Consider the following 19,570-nt stretch of genomic DNA (forward strand, 5'->3'; position numbering starts at 1 on the left):
CTAAATTATAAATATCTACATGTGGAATAGAAACCTCAGGGCAGATCCTCAACTGGTGTAAATTGTCATAGAGCTGTGACAATTCATAGCAGCTGAAGATCTGCCCTGCCTCACTGTGAGTTGTGCAGCCATGATGTCTTTTTAAGAGGTGGGGACTAATGCTGTTCTGATCACATTTATAACTTACTTTACATTCTCAAAGGGTTTCTATTTTTAAGCATATTAAAATTGCATTGAGGGCTCTACATTTCAGAAATTATAGAAATTTTATCACTTTTTATTGAAAACTGCACTGAACGCTAAATGTCCACTTTCACAATAAACAAATACAATAACGGTAACACACTAAAACAAAACATACTTCTGATAGCCATTGTTCTTTCTGTTTGGGACAGTTTAAGATTTTTTTTTTTTGTCACAGAAACAGGAATGTAACCCCCCCCCCCCCCCATACAAAGGCTCAAAACAGGCCATCTTTTTAAACAAAAAGGCGATGATTCACAAAAGACTATGAATATAACATGTAACTAGTTGATACAAATCTAATAGGATTTGTTAAAATCAGTCACATCTAATAACACATTTTTGAAGTGTCCTTGTATAAAATATCACGTGAAGAAAAGAAGACTCTTATCAATGTCTAAAAAAGTGGGTTTTGTTCATACAGTCTGACAAGTTACCATAAAAAGTGTTTCCTGAGACATAAGGAAATGCAACATTATTCTTCTTGAACCCTTTCCAGCTCAAGACGTTTGCACTCGATAAAATAGCTGCAGATTTAAAACTGAGAAAATATATTTGAGTACAAATAGTGTGAGAAACTTACTACTTTTTTTTTTTTTTTTTTTTTTTTTGCATCCCTGGGGGGCATAACTGAATTTACAGCTACTTTATTCAATGTGTCGGTCAGATGAGAGAAACATTTCTACTTTCATGTTTTAGGAGGGGAGCTATTTAACTGACACTTTTTTCCGCATCCTAACCTTCCTGGCCTGAATGGCTATAATTAAAACTTTATTAAGAGAACTTTCAATATATATTACTGGCCAGTTAGGACTGCACCAAGACATTTTTTTTCTCATCTCTAGGCCAGTATTTTCTCCTCCTGTAAAAAGAGGTAACTAGACAATTGAATAAAGAAGGGGCTGAATCCACATGATGGTTTCCTCTTAAATTTCTTATGTTAACTCTTTCAGGTTTGCTTGATGCAACACTGTAAATACAGGTCAATAGGCCCCTTTATTCCCAAGGGCTGAGAAGGGGAAATCTATTTTATTCTTGTGATTGATGCACAGATGAAGGAAACTTAACACACAGTAACCGAAGCTGATCATTAATGTATATCATCCTAGTTGTCAGTACTTCAGTAAAGCAGGTGACTTCTTCAGGGTTTCTCCCCAGTCTTGACTGCTATCGCATTGTAGTTAACACTGGAACATCAATGATGCATCTGTCCAAAATCAACATTACAAATTTTGTATCAAATTCCTTTTTTAGTTCCTGTATAACTTTTTTTTCCCCAATGTCTCTTGGTCCCAAGTTTATTGAATAATTTTTAAATTAGCTGCTATTGCTCATTAGGGTGCTCCCTGTTGTCCCCATGTTTTGTGGGCTGGTTAGGAGATGGAGCTTGGGAAGGGTGTGCCACTGTTGGAAGATTGTGGGTGACGGGAATGCCTCCAGGTATGATGCCCTCCATTGCTGCTGGAATCCCTCCAGGTGCGACACTGACCATGCCAGGTGGATATCTAGGAAGAAACAGGTAATGACACCAATAGGCAAAAATACTGTAGAAAGACATGTGTTAAGGAATAACCAGAACAAATTACCTGTGTAGTGGTGTCTATAATTCACCAAAACAGGCAGCAAGGTATAACTATTTTAATACCTAAGACATTTAAAAAAAACTAAAACAAACCTACTGTTTGCTCAAAAGCTTAAAGTTGAACTAATTTTTAAAGTAAAATAGTCCAGCTAGGGCTGTGCACATTTATTTTCCACATCACTTTAAGGGAGCTATGATCAGACAGGGAGAAACAAACTGCAGCTGGCGTAGTCTCTATCCACTGGTGTAGTGATAGTAACAGTCATGCCAATACGCCTTCACACCATAGACTAATCACATACCTCCATATCAAGATTTTTTTGAGGCAATAACATTGCAGTAGCCCTTGACACAAAACTACTTAAATGATAAATTTATAAGGAAATGGAATGAGGCTTTAGCCTTTATACAGAACCTGAAAGTCCTTCAGTAGATACACTAGTGGCCACTAGGCGCTGATGTGAAAAGATCCCTGAATATGGACGTGTGTGATTTACAGCCATACCTTGTAACTGATGAAGACTTTAATGGGTGAAGAAGAGCACTTCCTCTATTATAAAAAAAAAATCCACTAGGCTGTGGGGGTGAGGGGGTGAAAAAGTAGGAGGAAAATGCTTTCAGCATTTGTTGTTACCAAAGTGTTTATATAAATGTTATTTCAAACTTTATTTAGGGTATTATTCCATGTTTAATCTCTTCTAGTGTAGAGAAGGAGATCAGTCTCTGTAAACAGCACTACCATTGTAACTTAAGGGACAATTCCCATGCCCAGCTAGCAGGAAGTAAGGCAAGAACTGAAAAACTTCTATTTGAATTGGGTAAAACTGTTGGGGGTGGGAGGTGAGAGAAGGAAAAATAAATGTATTGAATATTTAAAATGCAACCAAGGCTTCCTTCACCATCAGGTATCATACTTCACTACCCTTTTTTGTCTTGCCTCGTGCCAGCCAGTTAGTTGCAATCCTTTAAAGATAAAGGCCCTGATGTGCTTAATTTTGCATATTGTTAGCGCACAGACTTTATGCATTATTTTTTTAAATTAACTCATAGTTGCTCAAGCTGAGCTTTCCTATTGACACCACAACTACCCCATTCTGTTTTTTCAGCTGTCTTAACCATAGAATTCAGCTTCCCACTTAGGAAGGATCTGAACAAATCTACTGGCCTCATGTTAATGTATTGTCTGAGATACATTTTATGGTACAAGAATGTAGGCTGGCAGCAGGTTGTATGTGAAAGTGAGCTCAATGAGGTCCCTAACTTGCACCAGGTGTGCTATATCACGGAGACGCACGAAGATATTCTAACTATATTAGCATAATCTCTTCTAAAGGGAAAAACATCTGGTGGACCATTATTACCATGCAAACATTTCACTGAAGTCAGTCTTCTGAAAATGACTCTTGTAAAAGTGGGCAACTAACAGTTTGAACCATGCTTATGGAGCTAAATGTTTCATGGGAAGGTAATAAATTGAACACACAGCTTGTATTCTACTGTGGCTATGAAGTTGATATACATGGGCTGTATAGCTGTGGGACAGCCAAAGGTCATGAGGACACACAATTTTAGCCATAAATATTCTTAACTGACTGATGAATAAAAGTCTGGTAGCAGCTTATTTTTCATGTAAGATGTGACAGGTGTAGCAAATACCTTTGAATTCAATCCTTTCCAGGGGCATGAAAGTTGGAAAAGCTTACACTGCTTTAAAGGCCCAGAAAAACATTTCAATGGCTGCATTTATAGGGAAGAGCCAAGGGATGAATTTTGGGTTAGCTGACATAGGTGCTGGCAATGCTTAGGAGAATTTCTGGGCTGCAGGGAGCATACTGCAGCTACACCTGGATGGGAGAGCTACTGAGTATTGTGCTCACTGGGATAGCAGCTATTATGCCAGCCAGGTTCTAGAAAGTAGCAATGCACTAACCATGCCTCCTGCCAGAACCTCTCCATGCTGCCTAGAATTCCCCTCGGTTGTCTAATTAGGGCTGCTTTATGGTCTTATTTGAACTAGTGTAGTAGGGGGGCTGTATCAGAAGCCAGGATCTAGAGCACAGTTTGTGCTCAGGCATGGGGCTAATAAATGGTGCAAAGCTAAAAGTAGGAAGGAACACAGCGAGCGATAGGGCTTGTAAGATGAGATGTATGCAGAGGGGGAATGATGCAGAACCTTGAAAGAGGACAAGGACAAATACCTTGAGCTTAGTATGAAGAAGAATGATGGGGTAAAGGGGCAGGAGCCAATAATGCAGTCATACTCTGGCAGGGCATACGGTGATAAACACAGAGGGCAGACTGGTGGAGTTTATAGTAGACAAGATGAGATAACCAAGGCATGGATCAGAGATGGAGGGGACAAGAGAGATGTTAGAGAGGGAAAGAAAGACGACATGATCTCACTAGAATCCTGAGGTGGGGAGAGGCAGCAAAAGCAAAATCATGATGATTAGCTTAGGTGCTAGAGGGTGGTGGCATTTTCAACCATAATAAAGAGAGGAAGAGATGTAGATGGAGAGCAGAACCGATTCTGAGCTTGCAAAGGAAATGTGACAGCCAGGAAGAAATACAAGATGAGTCTGATGGAGAAAGATCTGTAAGTCATCAGTATGGAGGGGAGAGCTGAAACTAAGGCATCAAAAACACGTGTAAAACCGGAGCAAGGGCCAAGCATGAAGTCTCATCAGCGGAGCAGTCACAAAGGGAAGAGCCGAGTATGTTCCAGGAGGAAAGTGCAAAAGAGGGGGATGCAACAGACTCTACGAAGTGACAACAGCTCAAAGAGACTGAGGAGGGAGAGGCAGCCATTCAGATGAAGTTAATAGTAGCTTTGGTATGAAGTGGAGAGGGCAAGGGCTAGAAGAAAAGATGTGGGTAAGAAATTTCAGGAGCAGGGTTAGACTTACATGGAACTCAGAGGTGAAGGTGAGAAGGGAAGTAGATGGTTTCATCCTAATTGATGGGGGAAGAAAAGGCCATTGTCAATTATGACTTCTTAGTTCCACTGGCACAAGGATCTTGATCCTAAATTAGACCAACTGTGCTAAAAAGTTTGGTCCATGTTGGCCACATTTTCCAAGTTGTGGCTTCAAATGTTAACTTTGCTCATGAGCAAAAACAAACCAACTCACCCAACACACGCTGTGGACACACACATGTTGCATCTCATTAAAATACCTGGTATCCTGGCCTCTACTGCTACACCTGAAAAATGCGCTCATACTTTACAGTGGGCAAGCATACTCCAAAAGTGGCTGATCTACACCAATGAAAATATATTGTTAGCAATCTGTGCTGTACATCATATGTTCAGAGTACACATATCTGATTCACGGTATCTAAATGTGTTACACAATAAGCAGTGTGTGTGGTACACACTGTAAAAATGGTGTAAGTTAAACAGAGAAAGCAACAGCCTGTAAGCACAATACGTTACGCACTCTGATATGGCACATCTCAATGCAATTACGAGACAGCCCAAATGTAACATTCTGGCTACTTTTTGATGCTAAATTCTATATTCTCCAGCAGAGTCATGACTAGTTTTGTAGATAGTCCGGCTACATTGCTGCAAATAAAATGAGTCGCTCCAGGCAACAGTGGAATCTATCCCACCATTTGTTTTGTACTGTGTATGACACCACTGTTGTTTGAACTGCCTCATTCATGCTTAATGATGAGTGTTTTGTAAAGAGTTGAAAAGCAAACTATTTTACTCCTTCATTTCCTCCCCGCTTTGCTTACTGTGGCATAAGTTAACTACACAACTGGCTATGGACATTTTACTGACTGTTCTAATTGCCTCCCCTTTTAAAATAATACAAACATGAACGACTCTATTTTGATACTATTTTCTTGTACAATTAAGCTGTAGCCCATAAATGGAATAATATACAGCCTTGGCCAACCACTCAGTAGCAAAGTGCCATTGTGATATTCAAAGCAGCTATAATAAAGGCCAGGATCTGGCCCCATATGTGGATTTTATAATCTGGCTGAGGGGGGTTCCTTAGTACGTGTGCTGTGGGAGGGCCTATAGAAGCGAGGAGGATGAATGAGCTAGAATTAATCTCATTCTTCAGATACCTACTTCCAGTAGAATTATCCACTTAAACAGGGACACTGTCAAATTGTATCTTCATAAAACACAGTAACCTTAGTTACTAAACCCAGCTTACACGGAAACTGGAAGCACTTTAAAAGCCTCATTTACTTTCTGCTGTTTATGACATTTAATTACTTTTTTTGCATTTCTCTCAGTTTGGACAAAGAAAATTGGGAAATCCGTTTCATTTTCCAGTTCTCATTCCCTACCACCATGCTGCAGTATTCTGGTTACAAACACTGCAGGGGAATGTCTATTAATTTAAAATAAACACAGGGAGTTTTTTTTTTTAAATCTTGGACTCCTGGCCTCGGGTTTTGTAAGAGCTTGTTTCTATACACCTAAAACCAAGACTGTAAAACCTCATGGAAACTGCTGGGTGCTCAGCACTGTTGAAAATCTAGGTGCCTAAATATGGATTTAAAAGTCTAGCATTAAGCCTCTTACCTCTGAAAATCTTGGCCTAAGTATGTGACCCAACAGTATCCCAACAACATAGAGTACTAATGTATAACATGATCTGCATGGTGCTGATATTAGCAGCAGTATGGCAAAGCCTCTGCTGCGTATTTCTCTCTCAAAATCCTGTGCCCATATGAGCCTTTGCCTCAAGTCCCATCTTCCTCCCCAGATACACTCCCCTGGGACCCCCAACCGCACACTTCTGTCTTTGTGAATAAAAGGCACAGGCTGTTTCCTGTACAGTGCCTATATTTTTATTTGTAAGTATTTCTGATTGTTCCACCCCCTGCTCTGCAAAAGCGCCACAGCTCCTTATAGAAAGTCTTGGGGGTATTTTTAGTAAGAATAATGCACTGAGTCTCAAGTTTTCCATCCGCTTCTTAGGCCACGGTGATGAGCATGGTATGAATGGCTAGATTAAACAGATTAGTTTAAGACTGCCTGAAGCCCTTCGACAGAACTACAGAACAAATCTAGAGAGATTCTGTGTACGGGCCATTTATGGAGATGCAGCGTTAGCAGCTGCTGTGATGTCTCAATGGAATAAATGTGTAAAATAAACTAAGCTCACTATAGAATAAGTAACTTGAGCAGTGCTGATAACTCCTGCTGAATGACTACACACACAGTTCCTCTACCTAGTCAAAGCCACAGAGGTTATTTTTTTTTTTTTTTAGCAATAGTTACTAGCAGCATTGTCACTGCATATGGAATTCCAGTCTGTATCAAACAGCTGTGAAAATACTTTTCTCCATCTTACCTGTATGTGGCACCATTGAGCTCTGGATGAAGTGCTTGCTGATCTATTACTGACCATGGGGCTGTTGTGACAAAGAATTCCTTGTTCACGCAGTTTCTTAGGCTTTCTGGGATGCGACCTGGAATATAGTTATTAAAGTTAAAAAAGTGTTAAGCAACTTATGGCCTTATCAAGATACAATTGAGCTACTGTTTACTGATTTCTACTGCGATTGCTAGTGTGAAGGAAAAATCACATTCCACAAACAGCGTGGAACGGTTTGGAGAACCCAGCAGTGTTTTTGGAGCCAGAATAGCACTTCAGCATAGCAGGCTACTGTGCCTCTATTGTGGAAAAAAGAAAAGCCTGTAACTTGACTTTCTGCTGATTTCAGAGATGCATCTAGGCAACAAGCTTTGGCACCACCTAAGATAAATAACTTCCGTTGCAAGATGAAGTGTGAGAGCCAAAGTTTTGCTGTAATGTTTTATATATATATATATATATATATATATATATATAATGGGCCCAATTCTTGGGTCAAGTTCAGCTGTGACTGCAGCAAGACCCACAGAGTGAGGTTTTGGGGCATAGGTGGCTTTATTTTACCCTTGTAGTCCTCTGACCTAGGGCTGGTTCCCAATTCACTTGCCAGTATAACCTCAAGGCTGCCCTAGGTTACATTGGTTGGTACGCTGCCCACACCAGGTACTCCTGTGGCACAGCCTTCTTCTCTTCAATGCTGGGTGACTACGATGACTGGGTGGAATACGGCTGGCTAAGGCTCAAGCCCTCCTGGTCTCCTCAATTATGTGCTCGTGTTATCTGCTCCAAAGGCACGAGGGACGTTGGGGGCTGGATCTCTGGCATTTCCTTTTTGCTCTATGGTGACTGTGAGGGTTTAGCTGGGACATGTAGTGCTTTATGGTTAAAGTGCCTGGAGGCCTTGGGACACCAAAGCCCTCTGACAGTCACTGCACAATTATTCTGATTTATCAGAGCATAGGACATCAAAGGTTATTTTTCTACAGTCCTGGTTTGTTGCTTTAAAAGCGGCAATGATTAAAATTACCCCTACTTACACACGGTCTGTGTCAGCCAGGCAGCCGCGTGCTGCGCCATTCATAAAGCTGCACTGTGTGTAATACCAATAACACTTATCGGCCGACAGTGCTTTACACAAAGGGAGTGAGGATCATTTTGCACAAGTCATGGAGAGGTTCATGATTTGGTACCTTCCCCACTGGGAAAATGGGAGTAATGATGAATGCCCACTGACTTCGGTAAGAGCTATGGGTGCTCAGCACCTGTTTCAATTGGGCCATATATGAACTGTCCAACGTAACAGCGACTCTGGTAAAGCCAGGTTTAGAAACCAGGGCTCCTGGCTCCTTGTCCAATCCATTGACTCATGCTGTCTATTACAAAATAAACATAGGCTAAATAGAATATGCGTAAGATAAAAAGACAGAGTTAGATACCTGTGATTGCGCGACGGATTTCAGTAGCAGCAGCCTCTCTCATCTCTAGGGATGCCTGCTCGCTGTACCAAGCAGTGTGCGGAGTACAAATTAAATTAGGAGCATCTTTCAATGGGCCTTGAGCAAAACTATATAAATATGAAAAATCAGGGTGAAAGTTACAAATCATGACAACCTAATGGCCAGCTTCCTTCACATGCAAGCCACTCTGCTCTAGCCACATGATTTACAGCCTCAGCAAATGTAGTGAACATGGAACACCATGGGTTCTCCCTCTGGTCTGAAACTGTTGAGTGGTGTCTGGCATTGGGGGAAGAGGTGCTGAAATGCTACGTTAGTGCATTTTGGGGGCATTTGGACTTTGCATCAGTGCTGAAAAATTTATCAGCAGTTGTGATAAAAAGAGCAGGTGGATTTGACAGCCTTTTATAAACCTGCTGGATGATTGATTTTAATACTTCCATCACTAGTATTAATGAGGAGATAAATGACTGGGCGACTCTCTAGAAGCAACCATAATTCATCTGTCTCCAGCAGTGTTTCTTCTCCTACACTATGGACTGAAGGAGCAAAGTCACTAATGCTGGAGACTTGAAGAGACACAGTCAGGTCATTTGAGCACTTGTGTTTGTAAGTTTGTATAGAGTTATACGTATATAAATAAAGAGAAAGCTTTCTCAAAACCGTCAACAGAAATATGTCCATGATTTGCAGTAACAGTTTTCATTTGCATTTATAAACAAATATTCTCCTGTAGTGTCTGCACTGCAAACCTAGCAGATTTGTGCTAGTGTCAGAAAGTGAAATCTTCATGTTTATTTTCATTGTCCAGTGGAGCATTCTCTGTAGTGAAACAGGACTTTTAACCTGACACGGTCCCTTTTCAACTTTGTTTTTAAACCAAAATTTTAAATTATTAATGGTCTCCAGACTTCCTTGGATTACTGGTTCTAGAACAATGCCTACTGTTTTCTCTTTCATAGCACTAGGAATTCTAGTCTCAACATTCACAGGGCCCAATCGCGGGAGCTGGTGTCAATGGGAATAAATGTGAGCCCTAAAATAGCTGTAAGATGAAAAGTGAATTAACTGCACTATGTATAGGTAGCTTTTAATTTAAAAACAAAACAAAAAAAACCCATTGTTTACCTAAATGGCTCTGATTCATGCACATCAAGCGCTGCTCCTCGTATCCTTCCTTCCTTCAGGGCTTGAGTTAAGGCTTTCTCGTCCACAAGCCCACCGCGTGCTGTGTTTACTAGGAATGCTCCCTGCCTCATCTGATGGAAGCCAGGAAGAAATAAGAGAATATTCAATATGGTTATTCAATGACTCCTCACTTCTCATGACATGGATTTAAATGCTACAGTAGGTACAAGCACTGTATGCAGAATCTCAGAACACTTTATATGGTAAATACAGGCAGATTTTCCTTGCTGAAAAGATTACCTCTGAACACATATGTTTTGCATATTGACTACGCAAGGTTGCACAGTGTAGGATTAACCCCAAAAGAAAACCTTCCAAGCTAGCAAGGAGGTTCTTGTGTTCGCTTACTAACAAAGGCTTTTATTTCAAAAGCCTAAGCTCTAGTTTGTAATGTCACACAAAATAGGCTCCTGTTTCTGTCTCAGCAACTGCATGAATGGGCTCTCTTACCTGCTATCACCTGGTACCTAATGTGCAAGAGACAGATGTAACTAACTACTCAAAGGTAAAATCATCACTGGTATCATCACTATTATAGTGTTCTGGGTTTTCAGCACGAACCATAAAATGATCTTCTTTCTTTTATAGAAAAGGTAAATTACCTGCTTAATCGTGAAGTCATTGATAAGGTGGTGATTATGTTCATTAAGGTTACAGTGCAACGATACACAGTCACTCTGATATAGCAGGTCCTGGAGTGTGTAGACTCGCTGGACGCCCAGAGACCTTTCTATCCCATCCTGCAGGTATGGGTCGTAAAATATCACACTGAATCCAAATGCCTTGGCTCGAACTGCAACTGCCTGCGCGGTGCGACCTACGTATCAAGAAAAAGAAGAGAGGATGTTGAGACACTGCAGCACTGAATCTATACAACAATGTTCAGTAGGCAAAAGATCCATTTACTGCCACTATTTGCTCCCATGTATTTTCTCCTTGTGCCACAGCAAATTCATTCAGTCTGCACTGATTCTGCACGCTCTCGTTTATTTATTATCCACATCTGTTTGTCAGGAGGTGCTGAGGTGCGGGGCTTTTGGAAGAAAGAATGACATGAGCAGTGACTAAAGCCAGGCAGGTGGTACAGAAGTTTCCCTGCACCACTTCTCTAATACACCTACATACCCACTTATTTAGCTCTTAGGACTCTTCCAGGAGGTGACCTGTGGCCTGATGCTGCTCCCATTGGCTATTAGGCCCCAATCCTCAAATTATTTAGGTGCCTATGGGCCTAGACTAGTATCATACTCCTGTACTGTACTTAGGTCATGTGGCTGACATGAGAGGTGCAGAGGGGAAAGCTAGTGTAATGAAAAGAAGTTCTCCTTAAGGAGGCATGGTGCGTTCTGAGGATGTGAGCCGAGGCCAGGGCTAGCGATCTCAATGGAAGACACGTAGCCAGGAACTTCGAAGCCAAGCTCTGAAACTTGAGACAGGCCAGTGAAGTCCAATGCCACAGACGGAATCAGATTCTGCACCTCTAATAAGCGACAAAGAGTCCTGTGGCACCTTATAGACTAACAGACGTATTGGAGCATAAGCTTTCATGGGTGAATACCCACTTCGTCAGATGCATCTGATGAAGTGGGTATTCACCCACGAAAGCTTATGCTCCAATACGTCTGTTAGTCTATAAGGTGCCACAGGACTCTGTCGCTTTTTACAGATCCAGACTAACATGGCTACCCCTCTGATACTTTGCACCTCTAATGTGTACAGATTCATTAACCAAGGGCTGTAAAGTGCTTTGAGCAGGAAAAAGGCTAAATATTATCACTAACCCCCTGCACTGCCCATTCTCCCTCCCCATCACTCACTGGCACATTTATGCCAAACTTCCGTCTGCAGCAACCTCAGCCCCGAACCTGGTGATTACATCACTTCAATTAATTCTGCCTTTGGCTTAAGAAAGAGCAAAAAAAGTAACCAAATGTGTCATTTAACGCTCCCCTGCGCCGGTAACACAAACCGCCTGCCTTTGAGGCCTCCCCTCCCTGCTGCAGCCGTGACATCTGTAAGCCTCTTTAATGCTCAGGATCGACTGTCTAGCTGTTGACTTATCTGAAGGGCAAACACTAACCATACAGCACAGCGTGCAGAGGGCTAGGCCTAGAATGCACCTTTACAATACAAGCAGCAATAGTGGTAAAAGGACTGTCCATTAAGCATTTGCCATGTTATTTAAAAGGCTGCTGTTTGAGTAAACGTAACTATCTGCACCCCTGCAGCGCTCGGCTCTGAGGTCAGAATTTGCAGCTACAACCCCACCAGGGTAGGGCCACATTCTGTGTGTTCTCTGAGCAGGTCAGGCCAGGAGGAGCTGTATTAAGAAATGAAATCCTTTATGAGGTGCTTTTGTTCAAGCAGACAATGCCAAAAAAAAAAAAAAAAAACACCCACAAAAAAATAAAGCCCTAGTTATAAGAGCAACTTGTTTGCTGTCGGCTTTTTCTTCCATACTCTTGCTGAATGGCTATTTAATTGGGCATGACTAAGACAACTGTCATGGTTTTGAAGCAAAGGTTTAATAAGGCTATTCTGATAAAGAGGGACAGCTGCAGTGCAATCAGCAGGTCATTATCCACAATGTCGTTCCTATTCAGTGTCATTGCCTGGACTCGGCTACCCAAGTCCTACATCAATACATGCCCCTTCATTCCTCATTCGTCTGTCTGGCAATGTAAAGAAAGCCAAATAACCAGGCACTGTCCATTCATGTTGAAGTACTCATTAGAATCCGGCTATGTGAGTCCTGTGCTGTGACTGCCTGAAAAGCTGCCCTTACCTGAGTACTTCATACAAAGCATCCCCTGGCTACAGACCAGGCCCATTCCTCAACACAGCAGAGCTTTGTCACCGTCATTTTACTGCCCCCTTTTGGCTGGGGCGAGGTGATGCTGAGGGGCTCTAGTTGAAGGAGATGGAATTCCAAGGAGTGATTGTGTGCTGGAGCCTCTCTCCTCCCTCCAGCAGCAAGCTCTAAGCTTGGGCCTGTGGTTACAGGAGCAGGCCCTGAGTGTGTTATGCTGCGAGGAAAATGAAAGAATTTTCCAGACCAAGTCCAGCCATTCAGTGCCTCTGTTTTCACGCAGCCCATGACAGGGGCCAGTGCCTCATTTCTGAATATTTTATTTTCCCAACGAACTGCTTCTGAACCCAGTGGGCCAAATTCACCTCTCATGTAGCACCACCGAAGTCACTAGTTACAGCAGGGATGCAATTGGCTCATTGTCCGAAATACCCGTGATAATGTGCCTAGCCCGGCTCAGTGCCCTGGGTGTGGACTACTTATGCTGGGGGATGTACAATACAAACAGCATGCTTACACTGGCTCTGGAATAACAACAACAGAACGGCCATTCTGGCTCAGACCAATGGTCCATGTAGCCCAGTAGCCGACAGTGGCCGGTGTCAGATTCTTTAGAAAGAATAAACAGAAGAGAGCAATTATCGAGTGATTCACCCCCGGCATCGAATCCCAGCTTCTGGCAGTTAGAGGCTTAGGACACCAGGGGCATGGGGTTGCATCCCTGATCACCTTGGCTAACCGCCATTAATAGACCTATCTTCCACTAATTCAGCTAATTCTTTTTTTAACCCAGTTATAGTTTTGGCCTTCACAACATCCCCAGCAATGTGTTCCACAGGTCTTGTGCTGAGGTCCCCTGTCTACAGATGGTCACCTCAGAAGCGTGTCTCATACGCTCACAGCAACCATGAGGCAAGCCTCATGGTGGATTTTCTAATGAGTTTCAAATGCTTAACCATGGCCGTGTTTTAAAATGTTTCAATTCCAGTTGTGTTCCCACAAAGATGCATGTAACAAGTAATCACTGCCAAGCTATGGCCAATAGCTTTTCCCCTTCTTCCCTGTCCAAGTTCCACCTTTTGTCTATTTAAACTGTTTTTTTTCCTTTGGGTCAGAGCCTGGAGGGGGTTTGCTTTTCTCCAGAACTGGGCAGCTTCCACACAGCCTTAGTCGAGCTGTAGCTTCCTCTTGGCAACATGTGGCAAGCCATCAGGTAAAGAGGTACAAGCTTTCTGGCAATACATATGCAGCTGCTATGTCCCCCATCTGCAACACTGGCAACATGGCTATTTTTAGATTTGTTTCCTTAGCCACTCCATGGCTGCACCCTGATATGATTCTTTTCATTTTCACTGATGCTATTTCCAGGAACTATTTCGGGTTCAATGAATTAGCATTTTCCTACTACATTTTCACTGGAAAATTTCCTTCCGGCTCTTCTCCTGAGTCAAGAGGACACACTTCCTGTCACAGAAATGGACACCTTAGGGAAAATGGCACCCTGGGCAAACTTGTATTTTGGTGCCCTTTCTTTGATTTTGAGAACAGCAGCATGGGGTGCAGGGTGCAAGGACCAGCCTCTAGCTCTGGAACCTGGCCGGGCTGCACAGGGAAGAATTTCTGAGCTCGGGGGCTCCCCGGGCCATATACACCCTGACTACCTAGCAGCAGGAGAGTGGGAGGTGGTGGTGGAGCGGAGGTGAGCTGGAGCGGGGAGCGGTTCCTCTACCCCCTCCGTTACTTCCTGCGCCCCCCCCCGGTTACTTCAGCCGTTAACACAGGGCCATCAAACTTCAATAGTCTGAGAGACAGAGGGTGTCTGCACAGCAAAAAATCCCTCTGGCCGGGAGTCTCAGGTTTGCAGGGCTCACGCTGCAGGGTTGAAACCAGCAGTGTAGATGTTCGATCCTGGACTGGACCCTGGGCTCTGAGACTGCCCCCTCCCGCCCCCCCCCATGCTGGGTTTCAGAACCTGGGCTCCAGCCCAAATGTCTACACTCCTATTTTTAGCCCCACAGCACAAGCCCCGTGAGCCCGTCAGTTGACCCAGGCTCTAAGACTCATTGCTGCGGGGGTTTTGTGGGGTTTTTGCTTTAGCTGTACCCACAGGTACATTCTAGCCAGGTCACTCACTACATCTTCAGCCCAGCGTTAAAGCATCTTTAATTGCACGTTAGCCACAATGCCAGTTATCTGTGCTACTTTTGCTCCACTGCAAGTTAGATTCTGGCTTGGCTTTACGTCGCCATGCAGAAGGCATCCGGGGGAGTGAGACTTCCCTCTCCTCTGCAGCATCCTGGAATTTCCCTTATGCACTGGTGGACAGGGATTGGGCTCTGCTCCCAGCATGGCAGAGTCAGAGCAACTGGGTCATCAGCGGCAGCAACTCTGGCTCTAAAAGCATGAGCCGCTACTGCCTGGACTAAAAGACTCAGCTCTCAGCCAAAGCTGTAGCAGGCTCAGCAACTTCTGGCCCAGCCACCACCAGAAGGGAAGAGAGTGCCATACTTAAGTGATTGTGGGTTACTTGGGGGAGGGGAATTGTAATCTTCTCTGAGGAGCGAGCAGGGAGCCCAGAAGGAGCTAGGTCTCTAAGACACAGCTCCCTCCTTGAGTGGCTCCTGGGGGCAGCACACATTCACACACAGGCTGGTTCATGTAAACCTGTGGAGAAAAGCATTGCTAGCAAGAGGATACAGAAATTGTTGCAAAGGTTCATGGTCACACTCCAGAGCTGCACTCTGGAGACAAGAACGTGTGGGAAGATACAGCCTGAAACAAGGCTACCAGTGTGTGTGTGCAGAACCCTTTGGGAAAACTACCACAGGGTAAAGTAGGGTTACCATCCATCCGTATTTCCCCGGACATGTCCGGCTTTTGCGTCTTTAAATCGCCGTCCGGGAGGAATTGGTAACAAGGTTAAATGGTCCGGGATTTTTCCCCCTCTCCTCCCTCCCTCCCTTCTATGAAGAGTGCGGAGTGGTTGATTGGGCGGCTGGGCCTGATTGAGCCGCTCTCATTGGCCTCCAGCAGCCAGAGCCCCTCCCCTGCTGCCTGCAGCCCGGTGTAACAACACAAACAGCTCCACCGGCAGCGTGTTTTGCCTACACGTGGAGCCAGCATCTGACCGGCATGGGCATGGTAAGGGGAGTCCTGGGGGGCAGTCAGGGAGCAGGGGGAGGGTTGGATGGGCCTGTCTGGGGGTGGGGGTGGGGGTGTGAATATGGGGTGGGGAGGCAGCGGGTTATATTCTTTTGTGGTGCCCGAGCTCCAGCAATATCCAGGGCCGGGGGCCCTGCTCCAACAATATTTGGAGCTGGGTCTCTCCCCCGGCCCTGCCTGCAGCAGGCCCCGGCCTCCACCTGCCACCCCCACCTCCACGCGTCCCTCCCCCCCCCCCCCCCCCGCGGGTCCCCTCCCCGTCCCTGCCCGAAAGAAAGCAGCCCGCCCCTCTCCCGTGCCTGTGCTGCCGGAGTAGCACATTCCTACCCTGCTCCCGGCAGCAACTGCTGTCTGCTGCCCCAGGGTCCTAGTGCCCCTCATCCACTAATGACAAGGCAGGCTGCCCTTACCCTGCACTTCCACCCAAGCCCTGAGCCTCTCCAACGCCCCAAACCCCTCATCCCCAGCCCCAGCCCTCATCCCCCTGCACCCTAATCCTCTGCCCCAGCCCTGAGCCTCCTCCTGCATCATGAACCCCTCATCCTCAGCCAGAGCTGTCATCCCCCCGCACCCTAATCCTCTGCCCCAGCCCTGAGCCCCCTCCATCATGAACCCCTCATCCTCAGCCCCAACCCTCATCCCCCCGCACCCTAATCCTCTGCCCCAGCCCTGAGCCCCCTCCTGCATCATGAAGCCCTCATCCTCAGCCCCAACCCTCATCCCCCTGCACCCTAATCCTCTGCTCCATCCCTGAGCCCCCTCCTGCATTATGAACCCCTCATCCTCAGACCCACAGCCCTCACCCCTGCACCCCATCCCCAAACTCCCTCCCAACCTCCCTCCCCCTTCCCACACACCCCCTCCTGCCCTCAAACTCCCTCCCAAAGCCCGCACCCCCTCCCTTTGCACTGCCTCCCACCCCCAAACTCCATCCCAGAGCCTGCACCCCTCATCCCCTCCTGCACACCCACCCCCTGCTCCAGCCCGGATCCTGCACCCAGCACCCAAACTCTATCCCAGAGCCTGCACCCTGCACCTCTCCTGCACCCTAATCCCCAGCACCCCAGACCTCCTCCCCCCACACAACCCCCCTCCCTGAGCCTTAGGCAGGTGGGGGGGCGGGTTCTGGGCACCACCAAAATTTCTACAAACCTGCCACCCATCAACGGGGCAGTCAGGGGACAGGTAGGGTCCTGGGGGGGCAGTTAGGGTGGGGGGTTCTCAGGAGGGGGCAGTCAGGGGAAAAGAAGCGGGGGGGGGTTGGGGTTCAGAGGGGGGCAGTCAGGGGATGGGAAGTGGGAGGGAGTGGATGGGGGCGGGGATAGGGCGGGGCTCTCCCCCCCAGTGTCCTCTTTTTTTGATTGTGGAAATATGGTAACCCTAGGTAAAGGGAGAGTGCACGAGAGGCTCACGAAAGCATTGAGGAGATGAGGCTCACCAAAGTCCTGTCCTGGCAGCCTTGGAAATCTGCTTCCTCTTCGCAGAGGAAGCTGGGTTCACAATTCTGAACAGGAAAAGAACAGGCTCCTTCGCCGGAAAATCAGGGCACATGGCTTCTTTTCCCACGTAACTATAGTGGCTTAGAAACACTGTTAAATCGGTGGAACCCCTAGCATGGCTGCAGTTGTATCGCTACAAAAGTGCTCAGATCAGTAGTACACAGTCCAGTAAATGTAGCAAAATAAGCTATGCTGATATAAAAGATTTAAGTCAGGGATGGGGAACTTTCAGGTAGTGGAGGGCCACAAAATCCATTCCAACCCTTTGAGAGGGTCCTGAGGGAGGGAGCCTGCCCCGCATTTATGCCGCACTATTGGCTCCTCTGCTCCGGGGCTGGGCCCGGCTCCCCACTCCGGCCTGTTGGCTCTCGCCACAGTATCATGTCACAGCCACCCTGCCCCCTTCCTGGCCCTGATACCACCAGATTGCCTGCCCCAAGTTGGACACCAGGGGTCCAAATAAAATGATCTATTTAGTGGGATGCAGCCCCCAGGCGACCAGTTGCCCATCCCTGATCGAAGTCCTGAAAGTCGTACTCCTCCAAGGTCAAGACTCCATTAGATCACTGCAAAAGCAGATGGCTCTGCTTTGGATATTTTGTCCAACAAAGTTGCCAACATACCAAATCCAATGAGGCCGAGAGTTTCTCCTCTGATCCGAGCTGCTCCTGAGGCCACCTCCCTTATCTGTTCCACACTCTGCACCCGGGTCCCTTCCCTCAGTGCTTGATACAGCCACGTGTTCCGCCTGTAGAGGTTTAGGACATGGCATATGGTGGAATCTGCGGTCTCTTCCACAGCTGCTGATGGGATATTGCAGACAGCAATCCCTGGAGAAGGGGGGAAAAACCCAACAAAATCACAATCTTAGAGCTGCGCGATCTAGTCACGGAAACACCAGCAAATCTCCAGGCTGCTCACTAATGAAACTGTTGTATGTCCAGGAAACTGATCTGAACCATTTCTATGTTCCTTGATACCATCAGCGGACCATTTCCCAACCCAGCATGTAGGCAGACCTGCTCAAAAATCACATGACTGCAAAAGGAATTTTGTGGCAAACTCCCAATATCACCTTGAAATTGTACTACGATATGCTGTTTCACAAAGCACCAAACTCAGAGCTGCAGCCTGCGGACTACGTAAGAAATAACATACATAAGAACATATGCTTGGCATACTGGATCAGGCAAGCAGGCCTTCTAGGTAGGTATCGAAACACTGTACTTCCCAAGGTAGATTTTTTCCCCACCGGTTTTAAGCTAAAAACTCAAGACACCTTTTAAAGCTAAGGTTCCATTTATTTTAAGCAATCCTAACTGCTAACAATGAATCCTATTTTGATACTTATAAAACAGTATTTTTTCCCCAATGAACCAATTAGAAGTTCTTTTTAAATGTAATACCAGCAGTACAGTTATAACAGGAATGTTACTGATCTGTTTTCTTTACTTTAGCTGCATATAACATATCAGTGTATTAATTTTCTGCAGTGAAGGGGTGAAGCAGTTCCAAAGCACGCAAGTCCCAGCCAGGCCCATTGTTCCTTCACAAAGGCTGGTTTTATAAGCTGCAATGAGAGTCCTTTCACCTCTGAAATGTCAGTCTGCTGCATTTCTATACAGAGCAAGCGTCCCGCCACGCACACACAAATAAACTGGTGGGACCTCACCACCGGGCCACAGCAGGGCAGCGATATCGGCCAATGCAGCTGGTAGTTCTCGGGACAAAAACTCAACCTTTTTGATCCTATTCCGTCCTTAATTGAGGCTGTTATGACATTGTTGCACAGTGATGGGTGGGAAGAAGGGGTTCCTTGGGAGCTTCTGGTTTAAATTCTACCACCAGATAGAGGGAAGATTTGGGGTGATTTCTGTCTCTGATGGGACTCACCCCATCTCTGGCACCCTGCCAGGATTACGTATCCTTCGGGCTCTTACAAACATGTCTGAAGAAAAGTCTGCACCAAGGGTCACATTTTTTAAAAAAATTCCCAGGGCAGCCTGCCCTTGCCATACCAACAGGCCACCACACTATTTCCCATTGCACTTGCTGAGCACTCTTAGAAACAGGAAAACAGTATAAACATGTGCTAAGCTCCCCTGAAAACCAGGCTCTTACTGCACATGTGTTTTCTATGCAGCCTTTTCTCTCTCCTTGGTGATAAATAACGAGAATTGTTTAAATGGTAAAACAGAGATTTCCCAGCCCTTCACTCTCCCTCTCTGCAATGAGTCTGGCCTGGGGACACAGGATCACCCCAGGCAAAGGGAGAACAT

At 45.6% G+C, this 19,570-nt stretch overlaps 1 protein-coding gene across 2 annotated transcripts in view; it reads right to left on the bottom strand.

The window, feature by feature from the left end:
* Nucleotides 1-1,102: 1,102 nt before the first annotated feature.
* Nucleotides 1,103-19,570, bottom strand: part of CTBP2 (C-terminal binding protein 2) — a 238,671-nt gene continuing 220,203 nt past the window's right edge. For both annotated transcript variants that reach the window (XM_065407217.1, XM_065407216.1), the window contains 6 exons: nucleotides 17,915-18,121; nucleotides 10,424-10,638; nucleotides 9,762-9,892; nucleotides 8,613-8,740; nucleotides 7,153-7,270; nucleotides 1,103-1,748 (listed from right to left, as the gene is read on the bottom strand). In XM_065407217.1, coding sequence (XP_065263289.1) covers nucleotides 1,568-1,748; nucleotides 7,153-7,270; nucleotides 8,613-8,740; nucleotides 9,762-9,892; nucleotides 10,424-10,638; nucleotides 17,915-18,121 — 980 coding nt within the window. In that variant the 3' untranslated portion in view covers nucleotides 1,103-1,567. The remainder of the gene's footprint in view (nucleotides 1,749-7,152; nucleotides 7,271-8,612; nucleotides 8,741-9,761; nucleotides 9,893-10,423; nucleotides 10,639-17,914; nucleotides 18,122-19,570) is intronic.

The sequence above is a fragment of the Emys orbicularis genome, chromosome 7 (assembly GCF_028017835.1).
Source record: "Emys orbicularis isolate rEmyOrb1 chromosome 7, rEmyOrb1.hap1, whole genome shotgun sequence".
NCBI lineage: Eukaryota > Metazoa > Chordata > Testudines > Emydidae > Emys > Emys orbicularis.